The 24,734-nt window shown below is 36.4% G+C and overlaps 1 protein-coding gene across 2 annotated transcripts in view; it reads left to right on the top strand.

Moving 5' to 3' along the window:
- Nucleotides 1-20,497, top strand: part of ENPP3 (ectonucleotide pyrophosphatase/phosphodiesterase 3) — a 43,391-nt gene extending 22,894 nt beyond the window's left edge. For both annotated transcript variants that reach the window (XM_013175481.3, XM_013175480.3), the window contains 12 exons: nt 369-400; nt 3,283-3,410; nt 5,292-5,358; nt 6,918-7,005; nt 8,188-8,357; nt 8,468-8,519; nt 9,262-9,416; nt 13,956-14,091; nt 15,039-15,116; nt 16,961-17,093; nt 18,401-18,557; nt 20,133-20,497. In XM_013175481.3, the coding sequence (XP_013030935.1) occupies nt 369-400; nt 3,283-3,410; nt 5,292-5,358; nt 6,918-7,005; nt 8,188-8,357; nt 8,468-8,519; nt 9,262-9,416; nt 13,956-14,091; nt 15,039-15,116; nt 16,961-17,093; nt 18,401-18,557; nt 20,133-20,306 (1,370 nt within the window). In that variant the 3' untranslated portion in view covers nt 20,307-20,497. The remainder of the gene's footprint in view (nt 1-368; nt 401-3,282; nt 3,411-5,291; nt 5,359-6,917; nt 7,006-8,187; nt 8,358-8,467; nt 8,520-9,261; nt 9,417-13,955; nt 14,092-15,038; nt 15,117-16,960; nt 17,094-18,400; nt 18,558-20,132) is intronic.
- Nucleotides 20,498-24,734: the final 4,237 nt, after the last annotated feature.

Below are 24,734 nucleotides of genomic sequence, written 5' to 3'. Positions count from 1 at the left end.
GATTCTTTGTGACTGCTGCTGGAATTGGAATACTAGACAAGCAGTCCAGGTCCAATTCAATGTAAAGAAGGTTCTATTTCAAACAGAGGTTCGTAGGGAGAAGAAAATTTGGTTTTCATGATTTATCAGCTTTAGGTGTAGGCAGTCTTTCTTGATGTACCCAGGTATTGTCACAGGTATCATGTATACAGGCAGTTATTCTTGGAAACATAACATTCCTATCCATGGAAGGTTATGGTTACCATGATCTTCACAAGTTAACAAAGAAATTCAATTTTACAGGGAAAAAGTGTGTTGAAATTTTTCTCACAAGGCTTTGGACCTTCAACTGTTTTAATGTATGCTGATTGATCTTTTCTTTTTAACAGTTGACTCAGAAGGAATTGTTAAAAACCTCACAGTGAGTAAATATTTTAATATTTTTTCCTCATAGTTCCTCTTAATGGGAATCTGATCAAAAAACAGAATTTGTGAAAAACTGAGATTACAGCGCCAGTTTAAATAGCATATTGTAATGTACCACAGGAGGTAGTTCTAGAAGTTGTTCAAAAATAGTACACAGATAAGTGCTGTGCTGTATTTCTGTTCAAAGCAAAGAAGTTTTCTGAGCTTCACTTTGAAATGGAAGAAACAGCTGACTTCAGATGGAGAAAGTAAGGTATATCTTCATTATGGAACAGAATACAACACAGTGGTGCTTTAAATAATAGACATCCTGTTAGCTCTGTATCACAAGGGCTGCACCCAGGCTAGGTTAAAGCAACTTTTCCATGCAACAAATTTTGATGTTGTAGAGTACATTGCCACAGGGTTCTGTAGAGGCTTACTATATAAATACAAAGGGAAGATTTTAGATGACTTTAAGAAGGACAGGCCTGTAAGGGCTGTTAAACATGATGCACAAGTAAGCCTAGAGGAAGCTGAGCAGGTACAAGAAAGAATATTAATTTAATACTTGACTTGTTTGTACATGCTTTCTTTATACTTTGGTATCTGATTCTGGCTACTATTGGAACAGAGTACTAGGCAAGATGGACCTTTGGCATGAGGCGGTATGGCTCTTTTAGGATCTTTTATGGCATATGACTTAAGCACTTGCAGGACTTTTAGGTATGCTGCACTACCACTGGTCTCCATGGTGATAGTTCTGCCATACTTTGTGGATGTAGCACTTGAGAGCAGGTCCAAGCTTGCCTGTGTCTCCTGTGTAGACCATTGCTCCTTCTAGGTGTACTCTGGCAGTTGAGTGCTGAAGGATGCAAACAAATGAGTGCAGGATGGAGTGCAAAACACAGGAAGACCAAGACTGTTTCTTTTACTGAAAGGTGATAAGGTGGAACACTGCATATTTTTCTTTATAGTCTTTTAGATAGATAATTCACTTTTTTTTTTTTGGTGGTGGTGGTGTTTTATATTTATTTGTTTGTTTGTTTGTTTGTTTGTTTTTAATCAAGTTATACATTAACTTGTTATACATGTGGTATGAAAACTAGCATCCTTGTAGGAAGCTCGATTTTTTGTATTCCTTTAAATTTATGATTCACAGTGAATTAAAGATATAAACTGCTCACTCTCTCTGTATTGCCATAATTTTCCTTTCTTTCCTTCAATGGCAATTTGTTTCCTACTCTGTGACTAGTCCTAGTCCAAGCAGTGGATAGATGTTCTGAAACTTCTAGAGCTGAGTATTTACTCAGCTTGGAAAAATACTAGGCTGTCTCAGCTGAGTGTATTTCCAGTAAACCACCACTGGAGGTCTTCCTGTAACCTCTTGAATAACATCTGTGCCATACAACACGTAGCTTTTGCCAGCCACCCGAAGTCCAGAAAGCGGTGAAATTCCTGTTTAAATTCTTATTGATTCTGAATACCTAAGAACATGTCCTTTGTTCCAGCATCCAAAGCAGACACGGGAGTAGAATATCACGGGCTGGGAATAGAGGAAGGAGCTTTTTCAGTGTTACATCTTCTACCCCATTAAATGACGTGGAGCCTGTCATACCAAAGAGCGTTAGTGTGAAGGCAATAGCAGATTCTCCATGTTCTCTACTCTAGTTGAAACTGCTACTGGTAATAGTTACAAGGTGAGATGCAACATCTCTGTTTTGTAGGAATAATCTGGATTGAGGAGACTTCCTTTCCCCCTGTCTATTCATAGATAGTTACATCCCGTATTTTGTCTCTTTCAGGTTGTTAGAAGGAGGCTTTGGAGCAGAGAAGGAAATTGTGGATTGTATATTAATTAGGTCGATTTCCTCTATTTTTTCCCTTTTATTAAGTATCTTTTGCAGAATGATCTCCTCTCCTGAGCTAGCAAACCCACTGAATCCTTATTTGTTGTTTTTCACTGTGCTTCTTAGATGACTATCCAGGGACATTTTACTCTCATTTCATATATGAATGTCATTCTGTGCATAGTATAGAATTCTATGGCTCAAAGGTGAAAATCTCAGATCAGACTCCCAAGTATGCGATAGTTTGTGTGCTGCCTGTGTGATAAAACAGGTCCTCTTCTCTGGCTTAACCTGCTTTCTAGCAGCAATTCCCTCAGCATTTTAGCTGTTCTGTGTTGTCCCAGATTTCTGAACGGGATCAACACCTCTGAAACATTGCTGTGATGGTTGCTGGCTGGTGGAGTGGCTCCTGATGATGATATGCAGTTAAATCTTTGCAGCATGTTGTATGGTTGTCATTAGGCTCTTGATGGCAAACTCCTTCATGGTATGCCTGTTAACACAGCAGTTATATTAACATAGTAAATGTGGATGTTAAAGCTAAGGTCTGTAGCTAATAGCTGAGCACTAGACATTTAGATGTTCAATCTTGCAGCTAAAACTCTAGACTGTACTATGTTATGTATACTTGGTTTTCTTTGTTGTTTATTGAATGGTAAAGTAATAGACGATGGCAGAAAATCACGAACTACCTAGGAACTTTCTCTTGTAGTTTGTGAACTTACATACGAGATGCCAGTGACATTAGTATGGATGTATAGAGTAAACATTACTACTAAATGTCTTTCAGCCTTAGCAGTGCTTTCACCACAGTATTGGTATGCTTACTATATGTATTATAGCAGTATATTTTCAAACAATTCCAAAATAAGTCACTTTTCTTTCCATTGCCTCTTGGGCTGAAAATGAGGTATGCAGGGTTATTGGAGAAGCTATCTCTGAACAATATGATTTGTGCTTACACACCTGTCACTGTGATAATACTCAATGATGGATTTATTTTTGATACTGCACAAAACTCATGACTGGGCCCTTTCCTGTGTTGCAGTGCAAAAGATCCCCTCAGCACTTCAAGCCTTATCTGACACCTAACCTGCCAAAACGGTTCCATTATGCTAACAACATTCGTATTGACAAAGTTCATCTTTTGGTGGATCGACAGTGGCTGGCTGTAAGGTACCATCATGTTTGTGACTGTTTTCCTTTTCATTTCATTCATTGATGCCTCCTTTCTTGTTTTGTAAGACTTGCAGTGTTACATTTAAATTTTTTTCATGTGTAAAAATAATGTAAGCCAAGAATGTATTTTAGTATGATTGAAATCTTAACAGTCTAGTCAAAGAATTCTAGTACTCCAGAACAAATTTTTACAGGAAAAAAAGAAAAAAAAAGAAAAAAAAAACTATATTAAAAAAAAAAGTATCAAAAATAATGCAGTTAAAAGTGTTACGCAAATCCTTCCTAGAATCTAGACCTTTTCCTGGTGTTAAGGTCATCCTGTCACTGTTCTTCTGGGCCCTTATGACTTCAGTCTGCTGTGCTTGTGGATATGGCCAGTAATTAGCGTTATAAATCCTTCATCAGTAGGAATATGATGCTTATGTTTCTTTTTTTTCACTCTGTGATCCTACTGAGGTCATTTTTATATGTATACTAACACACTTCTATAACTTTGCCATTCTTCCCTGGTCTGCAAGTCAACACAATCTCGTTCTGCTGTTTCTGGTGTACTTTACATGTGTTAAATACTTGTCTTCTCTTTTTTACTTCTAAATATGGCTATATTAGTTTCCAGATCTACATTTCTTTAATAACTCACCAAAACACTCGTGAGTTGTTTCTAGCCTTGGGGTCTCCAGAGGCCAGCTTGGGCAAGTCTGTTGTCATCTCATGTCTGTAGTCTTCTGTGTATCCCCTTCTCAAGGCCCTCTGCTACTGTACCAGGTCAGTTTTTCTCCACACTACATCATTACCTCAGAGCTGTAAATATCTCATTCTACACAGAATAACCAATTTTTACTGCTATCTGTATAAAAAACTATGTAAAACTCAGGACAAAGTTGGTGGCATTAGTAGCAATACTGTATTTCTTAGATACAGGGCTACAATAGCAAAACTATGATCTGACTTGTAGTTTCAAGGCTATTCAAATACTAGAGAATACCTGATCAGTACATGACTTGTTTATTTTAATGCAACCAAATAATTGTCCTGGACCTAAAAAGAAATGCCCAGGGAAAAATCATAGAATCATAGAATATCCCGAGTTGGAAGGGACCCATAAGGATCATCTAGTCCAACTCTTGGCACCGCACAGGTCTGCCCAAAGTTTAGACCATGGATAAAAATATCACATTCACCTTTTCTTTTTAGCTGTGCTTGAGTGTTCTTGTGCCTCTGAAAACAGGATACATAGGTCTGACAAGTATGTGTTGAATAAATATGACTATGTCTTTATCTTTCCAAGTATCTCAGCAACAGTTAAATTAATACAAGCATTAGTCACCATAAGTCAGACTATTTTGGCATGTTAATAATTCTATAACCCCCTCACATATACACATCTCTCCTTCACCCTTTTAAGATATATGATGAGATTGCACTCTCTTGTAAGGCAAAATCCCTTGCAGTCTTATTCGTGTCGTTCCACAGAAGATAACAGATAAGTTTTCCCATTATTACTTTTATATTATGTTGCTGATACCACAGAATATAACTGAAGAATTCTTCCTAAGCAGATTACACTGTTGTGAAAGTTCTTGCTGAGTAAAAGCCTCAGTTCAAAAACAGGCATTTATTCAATTTATTTTGAAAACATTGATTCACTGTACACTCCATAGTTGCCTAGAATATATTTTGTTTCTGTCCATAGCAAACTATGTTATAAGATGGAGAGTTCTTCATAAAGATGGACACAGGATGAGCAAAAAGCAGCACAATATTATTTCAGAGTCAGTTCTGAGGATGTTGTCCAGAGTGCAGTGATTCAGGATGACTCTTACTAGCTGTCTCTATTTGTGCCATTTTAATTCACAGTGTATGATGGTTTCTTCTTAGGGACAACAGTTACACGTTTTGTGATGGAGGTAACCATGGCTATGACAATGAATTTAAAAGTATGGAGGTAAGATGATTTCTATTAAAGTCTTGCATCTTCTCATGAAGAAAATCAGTATGTGCTAGATGAACCAGGAGAATATATAATAGTTTTTGCAGTGTGCTTTTTCTTACCTGTCATCCAGACATGTAAACTGTGAATATGTATGGGGTTCACATATTGGTATTGCTTTTCATCAGTGTGTACAAGTCCAGCTTCTTTGGGATCCTGTAGTAAAACTTGTCATGGCTCACCTTAACTCCATGGAACCAGTAAATCAAGCATACTGTGTTCAGATGTGGAACACTAAGTTATTTCCTTTTCTACCGAAGCAATGACTGAAAAATCTCCATAAGCTCTGGGAATCCAGTTGAACATCTGAAGGCTTGTGTGCTCCAATAAGCTAAATCTGATTTTCTCTGCTTGTCTTACAAGCCTTAGGCATGTCATCAGGGCAAAAAGGTCATTAATATAGTCTGTACATTAATATAGCTTGTATTGAAATTTTGTCTCTTCCACGTCCTGTAACAGGTCTATTTAGAGGTCTTGAGCTTTTGAGCTCAAGAGGATACATATTATTCATGTACTTTCTGTGATGTGAACCTTTAAGTAAGGTCAAGCATACCTCTATTAGTCCCATGTCCTGTGCCTAATAATGAGATTCTTCTAGGTCTTCACAACTGTATTAAAACCACATGTCAATATACCGATCAGAATGGCACTCAGTGTTTGTGTTGGACAAAAAAAATAAAAAAGTTCTGCTTGACGTAGAGACATTAATCATAGATAATCTTATGCTGGTGGCACAACGACTGATTAAAAAAATATTTCTTTATAAAGTAGTAATATGTCTTAATATTGTCTTTAAAAATATATTAAAAATTCCTTTTCTATTGTGAGAACATAAGAATATTATTTTAGAACAGATCATTGTCCTGTTTAGTCATGATTTCTGTATCTCATGGCAGAGAGCTAAGAAGGCTTATGAAGTAGTAGAAACTGATGTGGGACTGTAGGTAGTATCAGTGTTCTGTTAAAATGCTTACAGATCCCAGCAAGGGATGTCCAGTACTAAACTGTTCTGTTGGCGTTACTGACTTAGGTCTCAGCAAAGCTTGAGATGGGTCTCCCCAGTTCCCTACTGCTGGCTGTAGCCACAGCAATAGGCTCCTAAGCTATCCAAAGATTTTTGAGAATGCAAAAAAAATACAGATCCAAACCTTATATTTCTGGCTCAATATTAGCATTTAAATAGGATCTGTGAGTGCCAAAACTCTGCGTTTATTGAAGTGGTATTGTTGTTACCAACTTTTGCAATGAAAATATAAAAATGTGTGAATTTGAAACACAGCAAGCAATAATTTTCATAAGTATGCATCAAAATATTAAAAAAAGATAAAATATTTTTTCTTAAAATTATAGGTAATGGGCAAAATTTGCCTTTTTTATCAGAGCAATCCTGTATTATAACTTATGGCTGTGAAAAGGCTATTTTGGTCCAGTGTCCCCATTTGCATAAAATACAACTGAATTGTTTTTTTAATTTGGGTTCCTTTAAATAGCATTTTTTTTTTTTTCCAATCTAGGCTATATTCCTAGGATATGGCCCAAGTTTTAAAGAAAAAACAGAAGTGGATGCTTTTGAAAACATCGAGGTTTACAACCTTATGTGTGGTGAGTAGAAACAATCTAGTACTTAAGATGATAAACCAGCAGTGCTTTCAAATGCCAGTGTTGTGAAAGAAAAAGTTTGGTGAATTCATTCAGAAGCTATTTTTTTTCACATACAATATGGAAGCCATGATGTTTTTCTTCCTATATGGTGCTGAAAGATTAACTGCCAGAAATTATTTTGCTTTGGAGGTTGTTTCTGACTGCAAAAGAAGTCCACTAAAGAACCATGGAGAAGTGCTCCTGCCATGTGGGCTTGCTGTTGAAGTGGTGTCTGTGGAATCATTTGGGGATAAGAGCCCTTTAGAGACAGTTACAACTCTTGCTCATAGCTTCAGATGAACCATTGCAGCCACGACAGTAAGCAATTAGGAAGTATGTTCCTCAGAAAATAAGGATTAAAGGATCACACAAAAATGCAATCAACTAGTATGCTTACTGAAGTGAGTCCAGAGGAGGGCTACTAAGATGATTAGGGGTCTGGAGCAGCTGTTGTATGAGGACAGACTGAGAGAGCTGGGCCTGTTAAGCCTGGAAAAGAGAAGACTGAGGGGAGATCTCATCAATGTGTATAAATATCTGAAGGGAGGGTCTCAAGAGGATGGAACCAGACCCTTTTCAGTTGTGCCCAGAGACGGGATGAGAGGCAGCGGGAAGCACAGGAAGTTCTATCTGAATATGAGAGGGCACTTCTTTACTGTGAGGGTGACAGAGCACTGGCGCAGGTTGCCCAGAGAGGCTGTGAAGTCTCCTTCTCTGGAGATATTCAAAACACGCCTGGATGCCATCCTGCGCAATTTGCTCTAGGTGATCCTGTTAGCAGGGGGGTTGGACTAGGTGATCTTCAGAGGGCCCTTCCAACCTCAACGGTTCTTTGATTTTGTGACTTGCAAACAAGTTTGTACTCTGCATAAAATCATTTAATCTCAGGAATGTTATGGCAATGTATAAAACTGCATGAACAGTACTCAAGTACATAGATTAACAAATCTTGAAGAAGATATCAATGAACCTTTGTACCTGGAAAATTGCAATAAAGTTTAAATAATTGAATAACCTGTTGGTTCTACATTTAGAAAAAAATTGACAGAAAATGCATAGCAGTGGAAAGAGAGTCTATTTAAAATGCTATTCTAGTCTTAAAATAGCTTTACAAATGATTTAAAATTTCAAAATTTCCAACAGATCTGCTACGTATTACACCAGCACCAAACAATGGAACACACGGCAGCTTAAACCACCTGTTAAAAAATCCTTTTTACAATCCTTCACATGCAAAGGAGGAGTCATCTCCTTTATCATGTCCAGTTTCCAGTCTGACTCCTGCAGATGAATTGGGATGCACATGCAGTAGTGTAAGTAGGAACTTTTGGAATCTTTCAATCATCTTTTTCAAGAGTGTTCTCATTTCTTTGATTTTTCTAAATGCTTGATTCATTCTGAAGGATTCTCTGATATTTTACAGATCACAAATTCTTCAGTAATAAACATGAGGTTAAATCTCACCACAGATGAAAGTAAGTAGACAGAAATGAAAGGGACATCAATATTTTTAAATCTATGCCTGTTTTATATTTTAAGTTTTTGGTTTCAGTGGGAATTTTTGCAATGTTAATTGCAATTTGAAGTGAAGTAGGAGAGCCAAGTCAGAAGCATAACTTTTTTTCTTGTTTCTTTGCATTTCCTTAAAAGATACTAATTGATACTTTTGTAGTGACATTTATGCAGAAGAACTAGATCTGAATCCCATTAAAATCTTGAGAAAAACCACACAGTTTTCAGTGGAAAGCCTGAGTACTTCTGAACCATATGACATATCTGTTTTTTGCCACCTTGCAACCATATGTTTGTCTTTGATAAAAATTCTCATGCTACCATGTTTTTCTGTGAGATTTCTGGAAATTTTACGAAGCATTTCAATGTTTGCTAGCCTAATAGCTCTCTTTCCACTGGTAAGATGAATTCAAAAGATTTATATTCATATGAAATTGCAAAGAAATGAGAATTTGCATGTCTGATGTCATATCATGTTGACCCCTCTACGTTAAACAAAATTAAAACTGTTTTCTACGTTTCGTTATTCCACTTAGAAGCTAATAGCTTAAAGAAATACATGCTTATGTTTGTTGTCAGTTCTGTCTGTATTTATTAATGCTTTAATTTACACTTTGCTTTGTGTTTTTTCTCTGCTGGCTTAAACCTTTGTGTCATCAGAAATGTTATAGAAGAATGAATCAATCATTTTTTCTTAAATTATAGTAAAGAATGCAACCTCATACCATTTGCCATATGGGAGACCCAAAGTTCTTCAGAAGAATAGCATTTACTGCCTCCTTCCCCATTATCAGTATGTGAGTGGATACAGCCATGATATCTGGATGCCACTGTGGACTGCATACACTGTGAATAAGCCTGTAAGTTATCAAACATTTGTATCATTCTTAAATGTTTAATACACTGGACTGAAAATGTTGTTCATTCATTAGGAATTCTGGTTAAGGACTGGTGGATATTATGTGACCAAGGCCTTTATTTCTGAAAAGGAAAAAGTATCAATGATATCTGTCAAATTTTAAATATCTAAAAATATGTTTAAATAAGTGGGAATGGCCATATGTTAGGGACACAAGATATAAAAGAAGTTCGTTCCATTAAGCCAGTTCTTTAAAAGAGAGAAAGTGTGAAGGTTACTCCAACTTGCCTGTCAATTCCTGAGCAAAAGTGGTCTGTGATTTCCAAAACAGAAACTTTTAAGTTTTTCAATGATTATCATAGTCTTTATCCTATTAACAAACCTTTATACAACTCTGCAAGACAATTTGTACTAATGCATGATATGTTTTGCCTATTTGTTTTCTATTACATTCTATAATTTATGAAATATCATTACATCTGAATGAAACTCTGAGAGTTCAAGGGTATGCAACCCTAGAAAAATCTGAGTTCCCAGGGTCTGTAAGCTAGTGGACATTCATGAGCTTAATCCACTGTATAATTTGACCCTTTTTCTAAGTTGCCACGAGGAAACAACTTTTACACTTCAACCTTTATTTTCTCTCTCAAGAGAACTGTGTTAATGATATCTACGTGATTTCTTATTTTATCTGTACGCATATGGGGAAATAATTTTAAACAAATATATGCTGCTAGAATGTTTGCATTTCAGAAAGTTTTACTCTATGCTTTATACTAATTGTTCATAATCTGGGTGGAAGATCATAAATCCAACCCTAACAAGGTTTAAAACCTAGTGAAAAAAATGTCAATTTCAACAAAGATTATTTTTACTTCATTGTTTTTGATGATCTGCTCTTATAGCCTGGTATGAAAGTGCATTACCATACTGAAAACCAGTTAATTGTGGGCAGATTTTTTTTTGTGAATTTGCTTAATTACAAAATCCCACCAGAGTTGAGGTCTTTTTAATATTTCAACAACAGCAGCAAAAAGCTCGAAAAATCAAGTTACTTTTCAGCCATTTTCTTTTGTTGAAAACCAAATTCTCAGTTGGAAAAGTTTTTGCCCAATGTAACATCTAAGTCAACACAAATACATATGTGTGGGAGTTTCTGGTGGTGATTTATGCAACGTTGTGGGAAGCAGTGAATGATTAAGACAGAAGTATTAAAGTGTATAGCTCACAGCAGACAAATACAATGATGTACGTTTCCTATAGAAAGAATAGGAAAGAAGAAATTTTCTCTCTAATGCTCTCGGAAGCACAATGGTGAAAGGTTGTAAGTTTAAAAGTCAGCTCAATTACTAACATACCTTCCACAGTAAGCTGACATCACAATTTTAGTTTAATTACAACATGTAACACTTGAGGAAAAGCTTTGCAAGTTATGACAGCAGTGGAAGGACAGAAGGCTACAGCCACTACCTTTGACTGTAAGCTTTGGCTGCAATACATGGGAATGGCAGAAGACTGCAATTTCTACCTAATTTTAATGTCTCTTACATTATTTATGTTTTCAATAAAGCCTGTGCAGAGATTTATACAATTTGCAAGGTGGAGTATTTTTTGACAGTAGATAGCTATAAAGAAGGGTTTAAACCATAAAACAAGTGGTACAGGCTGAAGTTCTGCTGGTTTTGTGTGATTTAGAAGTTTTGAAACTGGGCTGGCTGATGAAGCCAGCACACTTGCACACTTGCACTTGATACAGAATCAGGGATGTCATGAATAATATATAGTTACAGATCTTAAATAAATGATGTCAGACTTCAGGTTGCCTAGTATTCTTAGTCAAAAAAAAAAAAAAAAAGATTGAAGGATATATTTTTTTTTGAGGCTTTATACTTATCTGCCAGGGAAGAAGGCAGATTTTACCTGCAGAAAGATAGCCCCTCCATCTGGCCGCAGACACCTACGGAATGTAGAATGTCTTTGCTGTATATAAACTCTTTGTATATAATATCTTTGCTGTGTATAAAAGTGAATTCACTTTTTACAGTGGAACTGCAGTTTTATTTGCCATTCTGAGCTTTCAAGAGGTTTTCTGTGTAGGAATCTGGGGCATTTTTTGAGGTCAAAGAAAATTACGTGTAAGAATTTTTAAGTTTACTATAAAAATGTATTAAAATATATAATAATCTAATCTATTTTATGATGAAAACTACAATGATGCATGTCTAAGTCACTGAGTTTTTTGGAACTACAGCTCAGTGCACTGGGATAATGGAAGTTTTGTTTTGTGTGGTTTGGCATTTTTTCTTCTTGATTACCGAAAAAAGATTCCTGGAAGTGGCTGAAGTTGACATGTCAGACCACAGCAGATGCTCAAGTCTGTCATGTAATGCAAATATCTCATGCTTCTCAATGTTAATTACGAACTAGTCAAAAGACAAAAATCTGCATCAGAAAAGGTAATGCATGGTGTGGTAGGCAAAGCTATTTTTTACAGTTGTAACTGCATTCTTCACGAGGCATTATGGTTCTTTGAACTTAAAGACAAGGAGCCAAACAGCTAAACCTGGCCTGATTCTGAAGTTTTGAGAAGATGGTTGTCAGTGTCAAGACCTCATTTCTTAATAAATCAGCCCTTCCAACAGCTTCTTTGAGAATCTTTCTATTCTTATTGAAAGACTACCTATTTAAAAAGAGCTAATTTCTCTCTTTTGAGGAAGAGGAATGGAGAGGTGGTAGAGTGAGTATATTGGTTTATAGAGCATCAGAAATAAGGCTTGCAATCTTGGGTTTCACTAACTGTTGATCTCATTGAACTAAAAGGTGACATATGTAGCCATTCTCATCTCTTGGCAGCTTTAGATATTATTTACCACCTAACTTGTAGATCTTTGAAAAAGCAAGCTGAAATATTCTTGAGTGGTTGCTTTTTCAATATTTTGAGAGTTCATATGATGTTCATTATGAATTCTCATTTCTTCAGTTAAATTTTCTCCTATGTTGCCCAATGTAAACAGCCATGACCAGCTTTCATCTCCTGAGTGTATGAGAGTGTTTCAGAAAATACAGGATGTAGTACATACATGAGACAGCTCTAAACCACTGTCTTCCTGCCATGGCACCTGTATTGCAGCTCATATTGTATAGATAGTAACATAAGATAATAAGGGAAAAGTTGGGGGATATTCTCATGGCTTCAGGCTGGAGAAAACATGAATGGTCTTGAAAACCCAACATCATGATATAGGTCTGAACATAGATTCATTGCTGTATTTGGATAACATAGGTGTAACCCCTATATTTAATGAGAATTAAAATGAAGTTCTGTTCAGGACGGTCCTTGGCATGTTTACTCTGTCCCTTGTTACTTTGATTCATATTTTCTTTCAGGGACCATGGAGAAATCAAAGTTGTTGTTGAATATCACAGCTTAATTATTAAGTTAGTTTCTTCAGAGTGAACCTGATCTGTTAACCCTGCCTGATTGATTTCAACACTAGAAAGGACAAATTACAGAAGTGAATTGGGTGTCAGTTTTGTATTGGGATTTACATTTGCTTAACAAGGACAGTTTATCTTCTCAATGGCAAAAACAGCCTTTTGTATTTTGTATTTCATTGCATGCCGTATATGTATTTTCCATTAATATATTACCTGACTGTGATATGAGCATCTTTAGAAATTCACATGAAAGTAAGTAAAGAAATTAAATCAAGAAGTGTGAAGAGGCATGAGAGGAACTTTCCACTTCTTTATTTTTCTTTTTTTTTTCTGCTTGGTTTAAACCAATCAAAATCTACAGTGTGCTAAAATTCAATTTAGATGTTTAACTTCTTCATGTAAAGGTGTAAAAATTAAATGTGTTCCCTTCTTACCAAAAGGAAAATAAATAACGCGTAAATAAGTATGAAAAAAGAAAGTGTAGTTAAATACAGAAATACACATTCTCATGTTTTATTTAATGCTATTGTATAATATAAGGCTATAGAAACAATTACACTAATCAGAATCACTTTTGGCCAGATATTAACTAGTGTGTATGCTGACATTAGTCAGTTGAAGTTAGTGAAGCTAGCCAGTAAAATGTGCTGAATTTACCCTGAATTTATTTAGCTTTCACTCTTCAAAGGCACAGACTGTTATTATTGAGACAGTATTCTCAAATGCTAAGGTGTGGTGTTATTGGCATCTTTATATATAAACTGGTTTGCAGGAGGATGTGAAATCATGTTTGTGTTTCCAGAAATTTGTAAAAGGGATGAATGAGACAAAGTTGTCACCTGTTTTTGCCTAAGGTATAACCTTATTTTTGCTAATACAGTTTTAATCCTTATGCTGCATAAGGATTTGACTGAATTACCTACAAACAGAAGTAGAGGAAAAACACTTGGCAGAGAGCATCAGTGTCCATTACTTGCATTGGCCTGATTCACTATGAAAACAGGAGCAAATTCAATGAAGAACATTCTAGAAAGTTAAAAACATACAGAGCATTATGTTAGCCACAGCCGTGGGTGTAATACTTTTTTTTCCCTTTTCACAGGAAAGCACATCTTCTCTTCCTCCCACTGTTTCAGACTGTCTGCGGGCTGATGTTAGAATCCCTGTTGCTCATAGCCAAAATTGTTCCGACTACCCAGAAGGGCTGAACTTGACATACGGTTTCCTCTATCCTCCCAGTGAGCATGATTCTTTTTATAGCTGGAGCATAGAAAGTCTTAATCAGCTGGATGTGGGTTTATGTTTAAACATATACCCAAACACCAAAACAAACTTCTTTGGATCTGCATGTTGGGCAGAAAAAGGTTTCCAGTGTTTGTAGACTGACCAAAAACCGGACAACTGCTACTTGTATCTAAATATTTTCAGCTTAGAACATTTACGTTTTTCTTTAGAAAATGGAATAACTTGAATGTGATGAAAACTGGTCAGAAAGATGTAAAAGGATTTGAGTGAAGAGCTCCCCCTATTCCTCTGTATGAAAATTCATTTTCTATTGACAAATTTGGTAATGACTGTATTGAACAGGTTGTAGAAACAAATTTGGAGATATTAGTTTTGGAGGAGGATCATGCACTGATGCTCAAATATCAGCTTCAGTTACAAATGGATAGGAATCAGATAGGCACAGAGCCTTTTTAATCATATCACAAAGGTACCACACAATTTAATATACTTTGGAAGATTCTTTCTGGGGAACTTGCTTAATAGAGAGATGAAATCAAAAGAAAACACATCTCAGGAAAGCGGAATAGCCTGGAAATTACAATAGGTGATAAATACAGTGACTTTATGCTCTAATATTTCCTTTCCAGTCTACTCCGCGAACAAATAAATTAAAATTATTCTCTGAGATATTACATGTGGAAAAAAAACACAAAACTGTCGTTGGTATTTGATGTAATTATGACAGAAACTTTCTATCTAGCCCAATATAGTTCAGACATAACTGTGTCTGTATATGGCTTCATGTGTTGTGTTCTGACTTCTGTGGAGTAGCAGAAAATTTAAATGTTGAGAAATGTAAAGTGATTTAATTACATGTACTTGAAATTTATAGTGACGCATGTATCAAATAGGTCTTTGTATACCATTTCATTAATATATACTTTGTTCTTTTATATAGACTTCAGTTCATCTGTTCTTGAACAGTATGATGCCTTACTCACCAGCAATATTGTTCCCATGTATGGAGCCTTCAGAGGTAGGATCCAAGATTTTGATTATTTTTGATTAATTTTCTGTAATTAACATTGTGGATTTGATATAGCTATGACAAGGACTTAAAAGCATTAAGTCATGGCCTTCAGTATATCCAGATCTCATGCAAATATATTTAAATCTTTTTAAAAATAGATGTATGAAATTTTACAATACACTTACACGAACTAATTTTTTAATGTGTATAGTCGTCTGCTTAAGTGTACATAACATGAAGTACTAGCTATGGAACTTGTGGAACAATATCCCCATGGGGAAAAGCTCGAGTTGAAGGAAAATGGCACATTTTCTTTTCTTTTGCAAGGTCTCAAGGGAAGACAGGACAAAGTTTGTAAACAATGCCCTGATACCTGATGTTTCATCAAACAGAACCTCAAACGAGATACTGTAGAATATTTCTTTCAGGCAGATATTTCTGTTATACAAGTACAGTAAGCTACATTAACCCTTTCCAACCAACTTGACTTGCATTTGTTTATAATCATTGATTAGAATTTATACAAATGCCTGTTGTCCTGTTTTACTTTTAGGCTTATGCTCATTCTCATAGACAAAGAATAGAAAGAGAAATTACTGAAGTAAAAGTAATGATCTGGGCTGAGGCCAGGCCAATCCCAAGCACAAATACAGGCTGGGCAGAGAATGGATTGAGAGCCGCCCTGAGGAGAGGGACAAGGAGGAGGTGGTGGATGAGAAGCTTGACATGAGCCGGCAATGTGTGCTTGCAGCCCAGAAAGCCAACCGTGTCCTGGGCTGCATCAATTAGCAGTGTGATCAGCAGGTTGAGGGAGGTGATTCTGCCTCTCTGCTCTGCTCTTGTGAGACCCCACCTGGAGCACTGCGTTCAGCTCTGGGGCCCCCAGCACAAGAAGAACATGGAAGTATTAGAACGAGTCTTCCATCCTTGGAAGTGTTCAGGGCCAGGTTGGATGGGCCTTTGAGCAACCTGGTCTAGTGGAAGGTGTCCCTGCCTATGGCAGGGGGTTGTAACTAGATGGCCTTTGAGGTCCCTTCCAATCCAAATCATTCTATGATTCTATGATGCAACTACTTTTCTAATGCATTCAGACATCATTTATTCATTCACAAATCATATAAAAAATAGAGACCCAGAAAACCTAAGTGGCTTTAATCTTCCAAGTAAATCAAAGACATTATGGAAAATCCAGTGTTCCAAGGAAAACTGTACAAGAGATTTAAACTTACAGGAAGTTACTATAGGCCATAAACAAGAATAAATCTATAGGGGGGTACCTCCCAGCCCTCCAAACCCATGTTTTCTTTTTTTTTTTCCTTGATAACTGCAAATATTCAAATAGTCTTAGTAGATTGTAATCTACAAATTATATTTGCTCAAATAACATTTGTGAAATAAGACAAATTGCCTAGTGATATTTCACATGAGTTCTGTAGAGTTAGGCTAACTCTCAGGTGGTAAATATTCCTTTCTCAAAGCCATTGTCTTGGATTCTACTAATTGGCACAGTTTTGGGTGCTAGCAGATAGGCCAGAAATAAATGGCCTTTCAGCTTTATAATTGTACCTTTGTCTTCAAATTGATAATGAATGCATTGTCTCCAGTAGTACAATGGAGCTTGCAAGAGGCGTAATAGCATTTACCATTACCCTGAACAGTGAGTGACAGCCTGTACTTTCTGATGAAATCCAAATTGTGTGTCAAGAGTTGATTTTATGGGCAGTTTAGTTTGGATTTTTTTTCTTATCTATCTATAACAAAAAAAAAGAAAAGGCAAGGTGTTCTTCTTTAGTGCAGAAATAACCCCAATTTAAAGTTAAATCTGCTTGTAATTTTTTTTTTAATTGCAGACATATGGGACTATTTCCATAATGTGCTTCTTCAGAAGTATGCTAGAGAAAGGAACGGAGTAAATGTTGTCAGTGGACCAGTGTTTGATTACAATTATGATGGCCATGTTGACACTGTTGATGAAATTACACAGTAAGTATACAGAAAAGCCAAAGGTCAAACTCTGGACTATTTCCCACTGTCTCCAAACAAGCCTTTTTTTTCAGAGAGAATGAAAAAAACAAGTGTCAAGGAGAACTGAGTCTTCCCCTTCTAATGATACATCCACTGTTGCTCATGCAGTGGCAAATTCTCTTGTAAGCAGGTACAATACTGTAGAAATTGAAGTTCCAGTAAAGAGAAAAAGGCTTTGCAGTTACATATGTAACTATGTACATATGCACAGATACAGAGCAGTAATTTACTTCCTAAGTTAATGCTTAGACTTTTTGTCCTCTGTAGTGGAAATACTGGAAGAATATATGACATCTAAATATATGGAGGATGTGCTTAAGTGCAGTTTTCTTGCTTCTATGTTTGTGCCCACTCAGCTATTTGTTGTTTCTCCCTGTTTTCTCAAACTGTGTTTTAGCAAAGACCAGTTTTGCATGTTCAATGCATTCATGTAGCTGGGTATGTAACGTGTAACATTCCTGAGAGGTACTCTTGGCTTTCATAAAACAGAATTCTGTAAAAGATAAAGACCAAGTTTTACTAGGGAGTAGTGAAAGTAGAAGGGAAAAGAACAAAAACCAAACCAAACAAACACACAAAATAACCCGAAACAGAATATGCAAACAACTTGGGTTGTTCCAAATATAGGGAAAATACCTTTTGACAGTAAGGACACTTACGTAGTAGAAAAATGCTTGGAAATCTGTACTGCTGAATCTGTCTTTGGAGATGTTTTATTCAAGGCTAGACTTAATACCACATCTGTCAAAAATGGTTTGAGAATGGGAAAATCAACCCTGCCGCGAAGTAGGAGGGTGGAAGGGAGGAGAGACTGGAACTTCCTTCCAAGCAGAATGCCGTAATACACAGTCGACCACATAATTTTGTCTACAGTTTTGAACAAGCATGTTCCATTCAGCATGCTATTCAGTCATAGTAAGCAGAACAATGATTTCACTGGTGGTGTTTGGTTAAATTTTGAAGAAATACAGCAAATTTGGGAAGCTCCTCATAAGTTTATATATGGAAGTGGCCATGCTAACAGAATAACCAGTAAATGGAGGAAAAGACATTTTGAATTAGGTATCCTAAACTGGTGGCATATAGCCACAATTCATCATTCTGACTATGAATCCCCCAAGCTGTTTATTTTAATCATAAGAAAAGTAGAAGTCACATAACAGTGAAAGATCTGTACTGAGATGAATTCTATAAAATACTAGTGGTATCAATGGTTTTTACAGTTGATATCCAGATAAATCCCTTAACTAATGTTTGTTTTATAGGCATGTAAACAACACACAAATCCCTATCCCAACCCATTACTTTGTGGTTCTGACTAGCTGCAAGAACAAATCCTATACTCCCCTGAACTGTACAGGCTCTTTGGATGCTCTGTCTTTTATCATTCCTCATCAACCTGACAACACTGAAAGCTGTGCTGTAAGTATAGTTTTATGTTTCCATGTGCAAATAAGCTTTGTGAACTGATTTCCTGTGTGATACAGTTATCTGGAGAATCATTAGATGTCTAAGGTATTTAGACCAGTATTTAGGTAAATTCATTCCCGGTTAGCTGAGCATGAGTTGAGAGATAATGAAGACTAGGAGAGCAAGAAGCTCCAGGAGACGCAGCAGGAAACAAACCAGCTGATTGGAAGCAAGCGAGAAGAATAACTGAGGGTTTGATAAGAGGACTTGGAAATACTGTCACCTGACAGGTGAGTGAGAAGGGCTGAGAACAGCAGAACAAACAAGTTTGATGAAATATCTGTATGGAAGGCTGCAGGATAAACTTACTCTGGAGGTATCAGAGGTCTTGGAATATTACTCCCTTCAATGTAGCCAGAGGAATTCCTTCAGTCCTTTGTTCCATGTTTGTTAGAAATTAGACAGCAGGCATTTAGATGGATCATTCTGCAGTTGAAATTCACAGTTAACAATCAGAAATACATACTATAATTAAAGAAGACATATGCTTTCCACTAAGAGTGCAAATCTCACATTTTGTAGCAAACAATGAAAATAAATTAGTGGAGTATAACTTGTATTGCTGAACCAATTATTGGAATATATCTATTCCATAAGCCCTGGGATGCAGAAGGTTCCTTAGCTCAGTGTCTGTGTTAGTCTTCCCACACAAAAGTATAGCTGTACAGACTTGAACTAGACTTCAAAGCAATTTAATTGTATTTATTTAGTTAGTGATTTTGAACTCATAAACCCAGATGGGTACAAGCTTATTGCTTAGAAAGAACTTGGGTATCTCCACTTCTGTGTTGTCATCTCAGAGTTGACCGAATGCACAAAATAAATAATCTTTATGAATTAGCCTTTATACTCTAGCAATTAATCTGTTGTTTCTAAAGTTTAGCAAAAAAAACTCAATATCATTGCACTCCATATTTTTCATTGTGTACTGTGAACAATTGTGTCAGAAGATGATATTGGTAACAGAAAAGCAAATTATCATCTGTTTGCATAAAAACTTTGTAGGTAATAAAATAATAATTCAGCATAATAAAATAAATAATTCAGCATATTTGATTGTGCTTATATTGCGTTGATTAGAGTTTATATTTCCATTTTTTCCCTGTCTATCTAGCAATTATTATTGCTGTCCAACAATCAAGGCTAAGCTGCTGTAAAGACTTTGTTCAGGTTCTCATATACCTGTTTTTTGGCTAGCCTGAGTACTGTAGTTAATTTGTACAGTAACTAAAACTATCCTGACTTGGTTGTTTAAAATAATACTCACATGTACTTTGTAGTTAAAAGCCAAATTTGCCATTTCAGCATAATTTTGCTTCTTTGTTACTTTGGAAGTGGTGAGAGGGGACATCCCTTTGCCTCTATGTAAGTGAGATCTGTAAAAGCAAGGCTGCAAAGATGTCTAGGAAAACCTGAAAAACGTTTTACAAACTGAAGGCCTTTAATGCCATAAAAGGCACTCTCTTGTGTGGTGGTTGTGTTAGACAATGACCAGTGCTGGAACATTGTTCTTGTTTGTTTTGGCAGGAAAACAGGTTGCCTTCTGAATGGGTTGAAGAAAGAGTTCAGGCTCATTCGGCACGTGTTCGTGATGTGGAACTGCTAACTGGGCTTGACTTTTACCAGGAAAGACAGGAATCTGTCTCTGAGATCTTACAGCTAAAGACGTATTTGCCAACATTTGAGACTGAAATTAACTGACTTTGCGTTTAAAAAGTGGTATTTGGAAGAAAGAAAATCAAAGTGATTTCCTTGCTAAATTATGCAGGAAACACGGCTGCAGCTCCTCATTAAGAAAAGACACACTACACAGCTACTTTTGTTTTCAGATTCCTGTTCTTCAGTCAAGTGTTTTGTATGAACTGAATAAAAATTATCTTAATTTACTTAAATTGTCATTGCTAAGCCAATTTTCTAAATTGAGAATATTTTAATGCAAATGGTTTGGGGAAAAACAAACAAACAAACAAAACCTGTAACAGGAACATGTTTCATAGTAGAAAACCCAGAACTGTAAGCTGTATAGAAACTTTCTGCAATGGAGCTGGGAAGAGAAACAGTTTGAGAGGAGTGCGTGTGCTTTTTCCCTTGTGTTTATCAGTGAGGTTAAGGTTATCTAATACCCTGGAATGTTCTGAATTCCTCTTTCTCATCCAATTCACATGGAAACTGCTATGTACTTAAAAAGACATTCAGACTCACATAGAGTCTGTATATAGTGGACTTGTCTTCTATGACCATCCATTGTCTTTTCCACTTGAGTTAATTCATTATACTAGTAACAACTGAAGTGAAATTAGAGTCAATGAGTAATCTGTATTCTGTACCCTTCAGAAACCTTAAAGCATTCTGAACAAGAAGAGGTGAAAGTAACACTATGGCCAGAAGGATTTTGTCAGGATATTTACCTGTATTTGCAATGTTTCACGAATGTCTGGCAACACCAAAATATTTGTGTTTATTTTTAAATAGTTAAACCTGAGATTAGAGGATGAAATTAGTGGTAACATGCAAAAAATGGTCAGTGTTACCTTCCATAGTGACTTTATACACAAAAAAATCTCTCAAACTGTGCTGTACACAAATTACTGCTGTGAGCAGGGCAGTAGGACAAGGCAGTGGAAATTCCCCAATTCTGCTATTACAGAAATGCTATGTGTTAATTGTGTTGAGCTGATTTTCTCCACTAAAAGTGCTATTAAATACAGGTATGAATAACAGAAGATAATTGACCATTTGTCTTGTTTGTAGGCACAGTGGGGAATTTTGAAGAAACATGTTAGAGTGTTTCAATTTTTAACTAATTGTAGACTGAAGAAGATATCTCTTTAAAAAGAAGACTTAAAAACTTGTAGAAAAAAAATACTTTTCCACATCTTAGGTGAGCTGTTTATTCATGTATACTCCAAGCATAGTTTAGCGATATTTATCACACATCAAGATGTGGGACCAACGTATCACACATGGCAGGTCCTAGACTTAAATAGCTGCAAAATTAATTCACCGTCCTCCTTCACAAACTTACTTGTAATTCCTCTTTATCCAAATGTCTACCACCCCTCGCCTCCTTCCCCAAACCCACCCCACCTCACCCTGCTGATATACGTTGCCCCTTCTGTATGAACACCCCTGCCTCTCAGGCTGACAAAAATGTATTTCTCATTCAGTATTGTGTAGCATCTAACACAAGAGGATCTGGATCACATGTATGGGTTTTAAACAAACTTTTGTGTGAATGGAGTCTGAAATTGCAGTTATTCTAAAAAAGCAAATTTGAAAGTGTTTTTGCCAGGGTTGGGTTTATTTCCCCTACTGTTCTACTGTCGTACTACTGTCGTACTACTTACTGTTTGCAAGTGTCATGGGTCATTCACAGATAAAGGTGGGGGAGATTACATAGGAATAAATAATTGAAAAAGTTATTTAAGGACTTGGTTCTTAGCCCTTTATCCTTCCTCTGGCACTGACGTCTTGGTATTCTCCATGATCAAGGGTCTCCAGCTTTCTCAGTGCAGCTTCTGTGTGCAGTACACAGAGCATCTCTCACACCCCGTGACATAAATGGTGCTATACATTGCTTCTGGCAGTATTGCTTTCCCTCTTCTTCTCCCCCAAGACTGTTACATCCGTCTGTTAGTTGATCTTGTGGTTTCACAGAACTCCTTGAAACTGTCGCATGCTTTGCGATTTACAGGAAAAAACATGGGAATTGTTCCCCCCCTCCACACTCACTAAGTAGAAGGGAATAGGGAGCCCAGTCATCAATTGATTTACAACATGTCTGGATTTATGACTGATTTGGTGGAAAATTCCCCTTCCCCAGTTACGTGAGCCAATGCCTGCATTACAGGTTGGGGGAACTTTTAGTCTTCTCTTGTACATAATGTATGATATATAGTACGTATTACTATAGAGGACACTTGCAGTAAACATATCATTTTTAGAATACTCCCATTTATTTCTGTGCCTGGGGAATTCAGAATACAGTAAGTAGGCAAAATATCATCTTGATATGTTCAGTATGAACTCTAGTGCAAAAAGTGCTCAAACCTGTAACCTCAGATAGGTACCTAGCAGTGAGCGTGTCTGAAACTCTTCCAGTAAATCAGCAAGTGTTTTTAGATTACTATTAATAATCTTTGATTCTAGAAAACTTATAGATGTACTGTGCAACACTGATTATTATAAGAAATCTGGATTTTATGACTCATAATGACTTCAAAGATCTTTAAATCAGGTTGATAGAATCATGATTAGGGGTTGGATTTGTCCCTGTTTGACCCCCTTGCATCACATAATCAGAGCTGCACATGGGAGAAAATGCAGATCTTCAACCCTGGAGATTTGTGCCAGGGAAATTCATTGGTGTTTAGGCTTTAGAGACCTTAACTTAAATTGTTAAAAGGTTCATAGGTTTGCACAGGCGTTTTGTTTAAATTTGAAAGTGTAATTCCTTATCCATAGGTAGAAATGTTATTTATTTATTTATTAAATACAGTCTTCTGCCAGTTCACAAGAAAACACTCAATACTGTATGTATAGGGTTGCATTAGCAGTAAGGGTGTAGCCTGAACTTTATATTAGTTCCCTAAGATATTTTTATGGATCTTCTGCTTTTTGAAATAGAATAACTTCTGCAATATGCATAGAGATGGGAATGAAGAGCTGCCTCAAATGTCTCAAACAGTATTCATATGCCACTAAAGCTAGAAACTTTAACACAGTCATTTGAACAATATAAATATGTACGTATTAATTCAAATAAAATTGACTTTTACCATTTCAGCTGCTTACATTTCAAGACTCTCAACATTGGTTGTGTTACTCAACTCTAGAAGGCGTTACAAATGCAAAGAATACTTTTTTTTTCTTTCATTAAAATTATCAAATAATTAAATTTCTGATATATAAAAGAGAGTAGAAGGGGGATATATTCCATATTGCACTTCAGGCAGTGAAACTAAATGCAACATTGTCAGAAGTCTACTTAGGACGTGCTCTTAGGGCACGCTATAGGGAAGCTGGACAAAATAGTGTTCTACAGAATGAATGTATACAACTGATATTTTTAACTCAGAAATGCTTACCAATGCAAGCACAGAAACAGTACAAGGTACAACAAATTGACAATAACACATAATAAAACCAGCATATAGTAAATATTTACTTTACTCTTACAAACATTCTGCTCCTTTGATAACCACTCTAAAGTGTTGTGAGAACTAAGAAATAATGTTGATTCTGAAAGGTTAAAACTTGTCCTCTTTTCTAGGGGATGTACATATAACTTTCCAAAAATGACAAGACCTTTGGTTCTGTGTTTTTCTGCCATTTTTGGGAGACCTAAGTGTCAAGCTGAAGTGGAATAGATATAAATCAATCTGCTGACTATAAAAACAGACAAGTCCTGGCTTTCATAGCCACCTTATGTGTGAGAATTAAAAATATAAATTCTGTAAAACATGATTTTCCGTTGTCCACTATTGAAACAGAAACTTAACACTCCTGAAGCCATTGAAAATCTGAGCTCAGGTGGATTTGGTTGTTTCCCTTTCTTATGTTGACTTCTTTCAGTATTAGAACCAAATCTGTAAGTAAATACAGAAATTTGGCACTATCTATAGCTAGTCTTGTTCCTGCATCAAGGCAGGGTTATATGGGAGAGAACAGGTGAGGGAAACACAGCTTACCCTGCCCCAGAAAATCCTACAGCCAGAGCAAGGAAAAGCCTAAGAACTTTTGTTTAACAAGTGCTACCACATTTCCCTTGCACCACGCCCTGGCCCTTAGAGACTGTCACCATGTAAGAACACATCTTTTTTTTCTCCTTTAATATTTATTACAGACGCTGCTAACTTTTTGTCAGTACCTCACTGAAGGCTACCTTCAAAGTTGAGTGCAGACATTTAAATGGCACAGAGCACTCTTGCTATTGAATTCTGTGCCAATACACTGGCACAGAATACTCTTGACTCATTTCTTGGACATTCTTCCTCTAGGAAAATAGGATCAATGGATACAGATAGGGCTGATTTTCACCTCCCATGATGATCCTGCAATGTTTGCACGTAGGATAATAGGATTTTTCATATTCAAAATGTGCAGCTGTGTTTTCTATCCTAACTGTAC

This window comes from Anser cygnoides, chromosome 3, assembly GCF_040182565.1.
Source record: "Anser cygnoides isolate HZ-2024a breed goose chromosome 3, Taihu_goose_T2T_genome, whole genome shotgun sequence".
Taxonomy (NCBI): Eukaryota; Metazoa; Chordata; class Aves; order Anseriformes; family Anatidae; genus Anser; species Anser cygnoides.
The sequence above is the reverse complement of the archived record's forward strand: the minus strand, read 5'-3'. Positions and strand labels throughout refer to the sequence as shown.